This window comes from Aythya ferina (genome assembly GCF_964211825.1).
Source record: "Aythya ferina genome assembly, chromosome: Z".
Classification (NCBI taxonomy): Eukaryota; Metazoa; Chordata; class Aves; order Anseriformes; family Anatidae; genus Aythya; species Aythya ferina.
Window position 1 is genome coordinate 64,741,600 of NC_140299.1, and position 13,356 is coordinate 64,754,955.

Below are 13,356 nucleotides of genomic sequence, written 5' to 3' on the forward strand. Positions count from 1 at the left end.
TACTGTCACATTGGCTAGGTCTGTTAAGAGAAACATGGACCTCCCCAAATGTTTTTCTCCTCCAAGAAGCTTGCAAAGTCTCTCTATAAGCTCACCGTGACTCCTTCCCTCATGAGCCACCATAAGCACTGTGTGAATTTACATCAGCCTACAGCAAACAGGGTTGGAAGCTGCTTTAACTATAACCCTTCATTAATCAGGGGTAACTGATGTAATTCCTGCCAGAACCAAAGCAAACTGCCATTTCATTCCACCAGCAGTATATTTTAATAGAATTAATAAGCAGCTGAATAGCTGTTAGAGCAAGCAAATTAAAACCATTTGCTGGAAAAAGATGAAGACTGTACACAGGACCCAGACCTTGTCTGTGCTCACAGTGAATCAGCTGCCCCTCCATGAGATTAGTGCTTCTCAACATCCTTTGATGTGTGGGCTTTTCAAAAATTTGAACTGGAGGTGGAGACCCTCACACAGAGAGTTTAAATCAATGGAAGAGATGCTTTCTTTGGCTACTTCTTAGAAGAAGTCTTCTGATCCTGAACAGCCATTGCAATCACAGGATGTTTCTTTCACTCTTTCCATACCCCTCTCTGCTTTGAAAGTGTACCTCTGTACAGACGGACAGCTTGAAAAATATTATTTATATTGAGTACAAAGAGAGAAAAAACATCTTGCCTTCTTGAAAGTCATCAATAGCTGTGAAGTCCTTCAGAGTCAATTACAAACCGCGAACTGTATGGCCTCATTAGTAGGGCTGCAACTGAAAAACTTACTGATTGGAAGTAAATGAGGAAAACTGCTGTTCACACACAGGGAAGAACAGATTGGAACACATTTCATTCTGGCTCTGCAGAGCTCACAGAAGTAAAAAGCGGCAATAATGTTGTTGTTCAACAAGTCAGCAGATGTGAGAGAATCCACACAGGGAGCCGACGTTGTGCAAGAGGGCAGCGTTTTTACAGAGTCACTCTCAATGCCAAACCACATGCTAAACTTGTTTTTGTGTGTCACTATAACTATGGACATTTTTCCTCATACAACCACTTCCCCCTTTTTTAAACATACAGAATTGCACACGGTGGACAAACTCTTGGCCTCACACCCACGCCTTTCATTGCACAATCACCTTAAAGCAACGCATTTGGTAAATGGTTCTCCAGTAAATAGTACAATGCATTGGAAGGCAAAGAGAGCTTCTCCTTTCCTACAGCTGTAGGTGTACCTGTGCAGCACTTCGCACTATATGAAACCAGCCAATAAAAGACCTGCGGTGTGGACATAATTTGCTATTATCTATCAGTCAGGGGCCTCAAACAGCTTAATATTGAAATGCCTCACATTTTTATCCCCATATTTGCCATTGCCTCAATCAACTCAATTACTTTTAGCAGCTAGAGAATTGGGGAAGACCATGCTTCAACTTTTAAAACCTTTTTAGAAGTGCTCTGCATAGCACTGCATTCCTTCATTCTTTTGGTGACTGAGACAGCTGAAGGCCATTTTCAGAAGTCAGATAGGCAACCTAGAGTCCAAATCCCACTGAGAAGAAACATCAAGATATTTATTTTTGACACCAGGCCTAAATTTAGACATCTATCTTTTTAAAACATTCCTAGCCAAAAAGACAACTTGTGCTGAAACAAACGCAGGAAAAAATACGCCATTTTCCAAAACTTTGTGTAGCTTTTGGGTCATGTGAATCAGCTTTTTTTTTTTTTTTTTTTTTGATCTGGAATCAAATTCAGTGGAAAGAAATGTGCAGTCTTATTTATTTTGTTGCTATACTCTGCTGCCTTTGAACATGCAGTCCTCAGTAAATTCATATTTCAAGCCAAGGTTAAGAATAATGGCAAAAAATGAAATTCACTGTAGCGCTTACAGAACAATGAAGAATTGCATTTCAGGTTAACTAAATAAAAGGGCCTAATATCTACTAAAACGTACAACATTCAAAGCTTGCCTAAGCTGCTGAACAGATTATCCTAATAAACTATAGCACATAAAGGTCCCCTTTGGGAACATAACTCTCATAGGAGTACAGAGTACACGTACCAAACCACTCTCTTACACAGAAAAATCAAAAGAAATAGGAGTAAGTAGTTTTCTTTATTCAAACAATAGCCCCCTCAGCTTTGCCTGCTATTCAGCGAAGAAGCATTTGCACAGAGCCAAAAGATTCTTCTGAAAGAAAGCGATTCCGAATTTAGATAAGAACTCAGTCTCTCCTGCAACAAAGCACATCCACACCCGTTCACACAACGTGTGCTTTAGCAATTTACCTTCTCTAATGTGGCTGGTGCAGCCCCGCTCTTTCTCTGACTGGCCTTACAGGGATCTTCTCTTGCTGAGCCAGATTTATGGGGGTTAGCCCCTGGCAACCCCACACCGCTGCCATTTCCTTTGCAGCTCCTCTGGTGCACAATGAGACGGTCTGGAAGGAAGGTCCGGCCACAATTTCCACAGGGCAGAAGCTGGGCTTGAGCGCTCTGATAAGCTGCTTCATTATCAGCTGTAAGCACGCAGGAACCACCAGTAAGGGCCTCAGGTCTCCGAGGCTCTGGTCTTCTCAGATGTCTTGGTAGCTGATCGTTTTCAATACGCCACTTCTCTAAGCACTGGGGTTCATGTATAGAGATGGACTGTGACCCAAATTCTTTGCCACAGATATAGCATACCCTGAAGCAAGGTCTCCGTGGAGGGATGACCGGTCGACTCAGTGGCATCTTAGACATGTTTGAAGAGTCTGGCTGCTTTGATATTATTGCAGTGCCTGGCTGCCTTCTCTGGGATCCAGCTTCTAGAGGTACTTCTGGCAAAATTCGGGGAATATCCGTCACATTTGATGGTGCAACCTGCTCAGAAGGCAAGAGGGCAGAGACACTAGCAGGGCTGTCCCCAGCACTTGGCAGAGTGTCACTAGTTTTGTTCAGATTCTTTTTATTGACATTTGCTTCCATCAAGAATACGTTTCAAGAAAGTTCTCTCTCTTCTACCCATAAAGGACTTGAGAAAGCCTATTATTCAGCGTGGTCCTCCATCTCCTCAATTCAGTTTCGTGGGCTGGAATGTACTAGAGCCTTCAAAGCTGGAAAATTGCATCTAGTGACTGTTTCAGTAGAGAAGGAGGGTTTCTGTGTGTTGATCTTTTGCTCTTTGGTCTTGCATGATCCTGAAACAAATTCAGTCAGCACACGTTAATAAATACTATATCTATGGTTACAACCAATGCTTTATGACAAGGATCACTTGACTGTACTACTCTATTACATTTTTAAATAGTAGGCGTATAACATCAAATACCAACTACCCCTAATTATCACCTGAACAATGAAAATCTGAAATTCTAGACTCAGATGGTTCAAAGCCATGAAGGAAATGGAAGTGGAAAGGTTTGCATAACGGGAAGTATTTGAAATACATGTGCTATTGAGTATAATCAATATTCTTTAGTTCCAATTTCTGGCAGAACTGACACAGTCATTAATTTCTAAACTACTTATACTGATAGTTGATTTTCCTGCCTCAAGAGAAATGTCCCTTAGTAGAGAGATCTACATCCAGTCTCCAAAGGGTGATTAATTAACATGGAAAATCTTCCCAGTCTGCAGGTTGAAGCAAGTGACAAGGCCCCTTCACTCAGCACTTGTGAGGTAGTGTCTCAAGTGTTGGGTCTCCCAGTACAAGAGAGATGTTAACAAACCTTCTCTCCTTGATCACTCCCTGGTCTGAACAGAGGGGATGAATTTTCCTGCACTCTGGGATGAGGACACAGTTTTGTTGTTACCTTGAGATGACAAACTTAAACTTTGTCTACAGCACTGAGAAGCCCTGAATCAGTTCTAGCCTCCAATAACAGATTCTTGGGGATAGATTAAGGACATAGGCAACATAGGCAACAGTGGGAAAAAAAAAAAAAAAAAGAGTTGCCAACAGGTTCACATGACTTGCCAGGCATACAAAGATGCTTAGACTGTTGCATCCACGCTGCTTGATTAAATACTCACAAGGCTCCATATTCCAGGGACACTTGTCACACTTTCTCCTTTTAAAAAATCTCCTCAGATATGTTTGTACACAAATTGGAAGATGTGAGGATCATCAGAGCCAGTCTGTGGTTTGTACTGGAACACATCTCTGTGAAAAAGTATTTTGCAGCTAGCTCCTAAAAATAAAATTCCTGAGGGACAGTGTACTTAGCGCTCGGAGTTAACACCTCCTCTCACACTTTATTAGGTAACTGCAGTCTGTGGAACAATATAGTAAACCACAAGGCTGTGCCATCCTCTTGTATCTGAAGCTATCAGATATTCATACAATCCACTCATATATAATACACATATGTTCATATATAGTACACTTGTATGTATGTTAAAGGACACACAAAGCTATAGCACTGAAATTTTTAACTCAGGTATCAAAAAATGTTTTTGTTTGATGCCTACACAGTGTCTAGCTGTGAAACATCCCATGGAAAAGCATGCTAAAAACAAAGAGAGACAGGTTACCAGCAGTTCGGACAGGAACAATTAACAGTACTCAGGCAGCTAATTGACTCCAAATTGGTACAGTCACATTTTAATGAAATAATTTTTGCCCCTACCAACAATGTTGCCTTAATGTAAAAACTTTGTTGTGTGACTGTGTAGAAAACATTACTAAAGTACAACAAATGCCAAAGCTTTTCCCTTGTTTTCCTTTTAGAAGGTCTACATTTTCTGATCTTAACTTTAAAGACAGCCAAGCACGTTGCACCACGAATTTGCGAGGGTTTGCCCGTGTCAGTGAGGCAGCGTACATGACACAGTCAGGTGAGTGGTTTGAGTGTGTGAGGTTTACATCTGCAAACGAGCCGAGAGGCTACCCTACTGTAAGGCCCTTTCATAGACTGGGAGAGTTTCCAGGGAGGGTGGCCTGCTGGATGAATCCAAGTTGGGAATTAGCCAAGCTCTTTAGGAGGATGAAGGGAATGGAGAGCCAGGGAAACATTAAAGGGTCACGAAGGCAGGGGAGATAAGGGTTACTGGAGGGTCACAGGAAGGGGAGCATCAGAAAGTCCAGCTACGCTCAGGGAACTTCTGAACTTCGCAAGATTAACGCTCGCAGCCGCATGTCCTATTCATTGATTTATCTCAGAAAATTTTCTGCTACCTGAGAGGATTCCTAAAGGAGCAGTGGACACCGATCTGACTGCCGCGTGAAGAACGTTAGGTGACTGAATCCATTAAAATTAAGAATGAATCAGTCAAAAAGAGATGCTGTAAAGCACCCATTAACAATATGCCCTATTGTTGGATTTCCAAGCTTGCTATTGTAAATACTTCATAACAGAATTATGCTTCCTTGTGGGGATTACACCATTTGGTCTACATTTATTGCTGCCAAGCTGACCGTTATTATTTGGAAAGTTCCTATAAATTCAGTGTGAAATTAAAAGGCACATGAGCTGTTCAGATCTTATTTTCTCAAGCTCGGTAATTAAGATGTGGAAGTAAATCAGGTTTCGGATTTAAAATTTCTTTTCAAAACATAAAACTTTGTTGGTTTTTTTTTCCTCTAAAAATGTTATGGTGTTATTTAATAAAGTGGGGAGGTACAGCTGATCATTGCATATAGTTTTTGGAAAATATTCATCTCCTCTGCAGTTCCACTGAGTACCATACTTAAACAAATATCTCGTGAACTGCAATGACAGGCCCTGTTCCACTGATGGATGACATCGATTTAATTAAAAGGAACTGAAATGCAACAGCTAGTTCAACACCAGGCTGGGAGCCTCACTTTTTACCCAGAATGACAAGAGTGCAAATAGTTCGGTACATCTCTTATCTTCTTGTGCTGTGCTTTTAAGCTTATCCTAACCAGAAAGCACAGCAATAGCATTATTATCCAGGCTTTAGTAATGCTGCCTTCTCTTCGCTGCCATGTGTGATTCAACCTACACAGGCAAATGGAAACTTCTACCCTGAAATGGCCTTCTTTATGTCTTCTTTCACGTCAGTGTTGGAACTTGGAAGCAAAGTTGACACATACGTTTCCTATTTCCTGTATGCAGCCTGTTCCTGAAGAGTGACCCACTCTGTTTTTCATCTCTCTTGAATCTCTCATGTAAACAATTCCTCAAAACCCATTATAAGGTCATTTTATAAGGCTGGATTCCTTAACTGAATTGAACAAAACATACTTGTGCTAGCTGGGGGATTAAATTGGCCGTTTCCAATGAATCCTCAACACTACTGCTTTTGACTTAACAAGAATTCCACATGGAGACCTCACAGATGAAAAGAAGAGTTTACCTTGTGGAAGAACACATTGCATAAAGCCTCCTGCTGCCAGAACACAACCGTGTTTGTTCAATGGACAAAATATAGAAGTAGCTGTGATAATCTGGGGAACCTGTTTATGTGCAGCTTACAGATGCTGACCGACAGCATGGCTTCTCCTCCTGCAGCTGTATCTGACCATAAGATCCACTTAAACTGCACAGCTGGCTTGCTGTCATTGTTCCCCTCCGCCAGCACAGAACAGAACAAGCTCAATCCTTGCACCAGATAAACACAGTGCTCAAAACAAAGGTCACGGAGCTTTCGAGCTCATACATCTCAAAGAAATACCCCCTGGACATGTTTGACTCCCTCTAAAGGCAGAGCCAGTTTTCATGTTTTGAGTTAGGAGGGAGGACCATAAGCAAGCAATACAAATAGTGAGAACAACTGATTCCTTTACTGTTTTTAAAACAGTGCTTGATAAGCTATGAAAAGGATTTATATAATGTGATGTTTGAGGTGGCAGTGGCTTACATCCAGGGGGCTCTTTGGAGAAGTCATCTGTAATTGCAGAGGGCTTAAAAAATTAGGACTCACATAACGGAGTTATGAGAATGTCCTTGTGGGTTGCTCTGCCTGAGGAAGTATATGGCAGGTCACAATGACGCATTAAATCAAGGGGGAAACATATGGCTCCAAAATAGTAGCATCCAAATACAACAGCCTGGTAGAAGTCCAGCTATGGATCAGTCAATCAGTGTCAAAAAAAAAAAAAAAAAAAAAAAAAAAAGAACAAATTCATTTTTGCTTGAAAAAGATACTGGTTAATCCAGGATCTTGGACACAAGGGTTCCTGGATATGTAAGCCCTTAATAATTCAAGACCCCACTTCACTATTAGGCAGTTTTCCCTTTGTTTGCCTTCAGTACCACATTTAGTCTTGTCTACTTATGCTGCCTGTTCATATCTCAGTGCTTGAAGTTACAAGCTTTCTCTTTGTGACTTCACATTTGTTGTTGAGTGGACCACTTAATAAAGGTGATTTAGGTAAACTGGAATTAATTCACATGAATTCTAAAAGAAAATTTATTTGATTTGTATTACCTAACTTTACCGCTACAGAAATTATAAATGTCGTAAGTGGCTTTAAATGGGAAACAACAAGCAACAATTTATTGCACTACAGTAGTGTCCAGAGATCCTGCTTTCTCAGTCTGGGCTGTGCTACGTAAAAAGACAAAGGAGAACAACTCAGACAAAGAGGGCAAAAGGCAGAGAAGGACAGAGATGAAGTGGTTCACTTAGCATAACTCAAGTCAAAAGGAGAAGGAGATGAATATAGTTTTTTTTAGGGCCTCAACACTAAATCAGTCTGGTCACAGGGTTCCTGCGTCTGATCCCTACGTTTGTAGTCAAGGTAAGACATTTCTTCTTTTTCTTCTATTTATGGGTTTTCATTACATTTACATATAAAAGAGGCATCAGAAAGGACCTAACTGACATCCTGTGTTGAGCGCCAGAAATCCTTGCTTGAGGCTCTCTTTCCAAATAAAATGCTTTCTGTGAGGCTTCCCATTATTCTTTAAGGGAAATCATGTTGAATTAAATAAACATCTTCAGCTGTATTTTTTTTTGTCCTAAACGTTGTTTTGTATTGCTCAATTATAAATCATTTCAGAAATCCGTTAAAACAAAACACTGAAATATAAATTGGACAAAAATATTGGATAATTTGCACTATCTTACTGTTGGATCTGTTTTGCACTGGAAGATAAAAGGAAAAAGAAACAAAACATTTTTATGTTTCCAACAATATTTTTAGCAAATTAACCACATATTAAAACCCTCACATTTTTCCAGCTCGGCGCTGCATTTTGTACATGGTTCCTGGCTGGAAGAGTCTCCTCTGATTAGTCCTAGGCACCAATCTTTTCCTTCACTCATGTGAAAAGGATAATCTATTATGTGATTAAACATTATTAAAGACCACGAGACCACAGAGACATAAGAAATACACAGTTTTCTATGTCAGCTTGTTTCATCTTGTCATAGATGAGAACAACCCGTTTCTACGCATCCTTCAGCCTTGAGAAATGTTTTGAAAGCTCTGAACACACGAATATTGGCATGTACCCCCATTTCTGGCAGCTTCATGACACTGTTAGTCTGTAAATCTAACATTGCAGCACCCTGGCTTAAATGCCTTATGAGTAATGCATACTCAGAAACATCCAGACATGAAGATTGTTCCATCGGAGCATCAGCTGCACGTATAGCTGTACCCTCTCCCCAGTACTATCAGAGGCTGGTGGTTACATCTCTAGACGTGGATGCAGCCAGATGATGGACAAGGCAGGAATGCTCAGAAACAAAAAATGCCAGGCTGAAAAGCCACAGTTTCCTGATGCACACAGACAAGCTAGAACTGACGGCAAATTTTCTGGCAAACTTTGTCTCCACAGTTAGAAGTGTTTTTTAGAAAAAATGAAAACTTTCTTCAAAAATGTACCTATATTAACTACAGGACAGTAAGAGTGAAATCAGGGTGTGTGTGTGTGTATAAACGTTCATTAGGACATAAGAGAAGGAAAATACATAACCTTGAAGCTTCTATATGATTCATATAAAGAACTAATTAAGGTGTTGGCATGATGGGCTAACTAGACAACTAGGTTGACACTCAACCTACTTAAGGATTTTTGTTATTTTCCTCTGACCTATTAAAGTGCCTATATCTTTCTGTGGATCTGATTCACTTCCTACTAAAACTTTTACAGGTCAATCCAAAATTCACTAATGTCAATAGCAGTTATTGTTTACTTGGCATTTGAGGACGCCCTATGTCTAATTATGCTGTAATTAGGTTTGTTTTATTTAATTAACTTCATTTGATTTAAGTTTATGACTGTGTTGCCAAAGAAAACTGGAGACTGGTTCTAGAGACCCAACAATTCTTCTGCATTACTATGTCCTCCTCTGCCCAAATGTAAGGAAGAATTCCTTTGATTTAACAGAAATTGTAACCTTATACCAATGCGTTATGACTATTAATAGTTAAAATATATGGAAATTTTAAAATATTTCTTGGTTGAAAAATGTAATATGTCATTAATTTCAACATTAAAAATTCTGGAACAGCTCCAGCAATGCCATTGTCTCTCAGACTTCCTTCATGCTCTACAGCCAAAGTTCTTGCTTTTCGTAAGTAAAGTTACATTTTACTTAGTGATATTTTATAACTGTTTAGGGTGTTTTATCCTAGTGTTTTATCCTAGATTTACTCAAGTACAACTACTTAATGTACTCACCTCACTTTTTAAGTCAATAATGTTATCCTGACTGCACATTTACTCTTGTGCAAAAATGAGAGAGTAGAAAAACATATCAGCATAGATGCATACTCCCAGTTTGGGTGACAGTGAGGATACCAAGTATCACTGTCTTAATCAGCATTAACTGCTGCAAAAAGTCTGTCATATTTAGCACCATGCAAACTGTAGGGGGAACAGACTATGCATGTTTATCCTCTCCACAGCACAGGAGTGTGACAGCAAGCAGGTATTGAAGCAAGTAAATTTACACAGCTCAACGTGAGCTACACACATTTCCTAGCACAGGTGTCTTTGTTTACTACCTCTGTCTTTGGGACTAAAATGTGCAGAATCTGGCTTACTTCTAGTGATTTTGATGGTGAATATGCCTGCATGGTGGGCACTTTGTGTGACGGTTTCAGGAAAGTAGGCTGAAAGTAAGCTGACCTTACAGGGAAAAAAATAATGGATGGATAGATGCAAAATAGAAAATAAATCTATTTCACTCAAAAGCAGAAGCTAGGCACGTCACCTTGTACAAACTCAGCCAAGTCAGTGGAAATCAGAATCACAGAACCATAGAATATCTGAGTTGGAAGGGACGCAAAGGAATCATCAAGTCTGATTTCTGGATCCCCAAAGGACCACCCAAAAATCAGACCATGTGTCCTACAGCATTGTGCAAACGCTTCTTGAAATCTGCCAGGCTCAGGGCCGTGACCACTGCCCTGGGCAGCCTGTCCCAGTGCCCGACCACCCTCTGGGTGCAGACCCTTTCTGTAACCCCCATCCTGACCCTCCCCTGTCCCAGCTCCATGCCGTTCCCTCGGGTCCTGTCGCTGTCCCCAGAGAGCAGAGCTCAGCGCCTGCCCCTCTGCTCCCCTCGTGAGGGAGCTGCAGGCCGCCATGAGGCCTCCCCTCAGCCTGCTCTGCTCTGGGCTGAGCAAACCAAGGGGCCTCAGCTGCTCCTCATAAGTCTTCCCCTCTAGACCCCTCACCGTCTTGGTCGCCCTCCTTTGAACATTCTCTAACAGTGTTATGTCCTTTTTTATTGCGGTGCCTCAAACTGCATCCAGTGCTCAAAGTGAGGCTGCACCAGCACGGAGCAAAGCAGGACAATCCCTTCCCTTGACCAGCTGGAAGTGCTGGGCCTGATGCAGAAGGATAACAACTTGCATGTGCTGAGGGCCTGACACTAGAAGTTTAAAGTGATTCAGAGCAGGAAAGATAGTTCCCTCAATAATCTGCCCTGCCACAGCTAAATTGTTCAGCATAAAATAAGTGGAAAACATTCTCATCTTTTACAGAGTAAATCAACCTTAATCATCTTGCAACAGAAACTGCTGCTAATAACAGGTGACTTCATAAAGTTTTTGCTGCCTTTATTATGGACAGTATACTCAGCTAGATAATCTGATTGCCATGGCAATTCCTATGCCCTGTAAGATACACCAGCTATTAAAAGAAGTATGAGTATAAAAATACACAGTGGACCTAGCGTGAGACTGGAGGGCATTACAGTACAAGGCTGGTGATGGCTACCGGTAGCACAACATTCATTTTTGAGGGTTCTCTTGATAATGAATCTTAAAAACATCATTCTTTCACTTTTTTTTTTTTTTTTCCTCAAGGATCACCAGTGTTTTTTTAATTGGCATGACAGACCATGGCTGATAAACAATTGTTCTTAACTGGTCTTAACTAGTCGCACTGGCTTTGGTGATTCTGTAGTTTGTTAAGTTTAACAGTGGTCTTTTTCTCAATTTATATTTGAAGCTGTTTATGTTATCTGTTTACACTGTGTCATCTTTGTTATTCTTTATATAAAAGCCTTTATAAATTCCAAGAGCCAACAGAAAAAGCATATGGAGAAGAAACCACAGAGAGGCCCCTGGTGGAGCAGGCTGTCCCCCTGCAGCCTGTGGGTCCCACATGGAGCAGATCTAAAGGAGCCCATGGTAGAGCAGCAGAGAGAAACTGCTGTGACCTGGCCACAACTCGCATTCTCCATACATCTGCACTGCTTGGCATGGGAGAGGAGGCAGAAAAATGAAGTTGAGCCTAGCAAGAAGCAGGACTGGGGGATGACGGGTTTAGTTTTGTTTCTCACCATCCTACTCTGTAAATAAACCGATCTTCCCCAAGTCCAGTCTGTTTTGCCTATGGTGGTAACTGGTGAGCAATCTCCACGTCCTATCTCAAACCATGAGTTTTTAAATCGTGTTTTCTCCCTATCCTGTGGAGAAGGGGGAGAGGCAGAGCATGGTGGGCACCTGGCAGCCAGCAGAGCCCAGCCCACCGCACTGCATAGCCATAACTGCACCTGGCGAGGACCAGAGCCATGTCTTCGGGAACTGAGTAAACAGGGAATGCGATTTAAAGTAAATAACTTTCTGGTGAAATCAATGGCGTGGAGTTATAATAGGCGCAATCAGCTCAGCGAGTGTATCTTAAGGAATTTTGTGCACATCAGCTTCAGGAAAAAAAAAAATTAAAAAGAATTGGAAACAAAAGCAAAGTTTTCTGGTTCACTTGTGCTTTCCAAGACCAACCAGAAAAAAAAAAAAAAAAAAAAAAAAAAAAAAAAAAAAGCCTTTGAAGCCCCCCCCCAGCCCCTGTTTGCCGCATGCCCCCCGCCCCCCCCCATCCCCGCCGCCCCCATTTTACCTCCCCGCCTGCCCCGTGCCGGGGAGCGGGACGTGCGATGGCGCCCACGGCCCCGCTGTTGCCACGGCAACGCGTCAACACATGCAAATGTCGGCCGGCTCCACGGGCGTCGATTGGCCGGCGGCATTGTTCGGTCACGGCAAGGGGGCGGAGCCTGGCTAAAGACGGGACGGGGAATGGCGGGAACCGGGGCTCGGCTGGGGCGCGAAGGGAGAGAGGAGGAGGAGGAAAAAGAGAGCAGGGAACGGAGAAGGAAAAAGCATAGGGAGCCCTAACTCCTTCATAAGCACTGCTCTCTTTTCAAAAATTCGCATCTTTTTGGCCAAAAAAAAATAAAAATAAAAAATTTAATTGTCATACTAATTCTGTCACCCAAGACAGTAAACTTCCAGTTATTGGAATTTTACCAAGTGGTGATGACTACAGGTGAAAGTTGCGGTGATTTCACACCAGCAAGCAGTTCACAGTTCAGCTCCACGATACCACTCACTCCCTCTCCTCAACAGGACAGTGGGAGACAATAAGATGCAAAGAGAAAAAATCTAATGAGATGAGATATGGACAGGGAGATCATTGATTACCATCATGGGCCAAGCAGAAAGCATAAGGAGATTAGAAAAAACTTGTTCTCTATTACTAACAAGCTAGAGAAGTGAGAAACACACACACAAAAAAAAAAAAAAAAAAAACAACAAAGACACCTTTCCCCCATCAACCCTCTTCTACCTCCTCCCCTCCTATGGGGCAGGGGAACAGGAAATGGAGGCTGTGGTGAGCCCATGATACTTTGTCTCTGCTGCTCCCTCACAATCCCTCCCTGCCCCTGCTCCCCGTGGGGTCCCTCCCAGGGATGCCGTCCTTCCCCAGCTGAGCCTGTGTGGGCTTCCTGCAGGCAGCAGCTCTTCAGGCACTGCTCCCACACGGCTCCGTCCCACGGGGTCCATCCATCCATCCATCCCCCAGGAGCAAACTGCTCCAGCACGGGTCCCCCATGGGTGGGCGGCAGCTCCCCCCAGACTCCCTGCTCCTGCGTGGGCTCCTCTCCACGGGCTGCAGCTCCGGCCCGGGGCCTGCTCCTGCGGGGGCTCTCCATGGGCCGCAGCCTCCTCCAGGCC

At 42.4% G+C, this 13,356-nt stretch overlaps 1 protein-coding gene across 2 annotated transcripts in view; it reads right to left on the bottom strand.

The window, feature by feature from the left end:
- ZNF475 (zinc finger protein 475) overlaps positions 1 to 13,356 on the bottom strand; it is a 40,507-nt gene that overhangs the window by 10,048 nt on the left and 17,103 nt on the right. Inside the window, exons 1-2 of one of the 2 annotated variants that reach the window (XM_084503187.1) lie at positions 12,242 to 12,330; positions 2,280 to 3,169 (exon numbers count right to left, since the gene is read on the bottom strand). In XM_084503187.1, the coding sequence (XP_084359313.1) occupies positions 2,280 to 2,957 (678 nt within the window). In that variant the 5' untranslated portion in view covers positions 2,958 to 3,169; positions 12,242 to 12,330. Of the gene's footprint in view, positions 1 to 2,279; positions 3,170 to 12,241; positions 12,331 to 13,356 lie in introns of those variants that run through there. The other variant, XM_084503188.1, reaches the window with a different exon arrangement.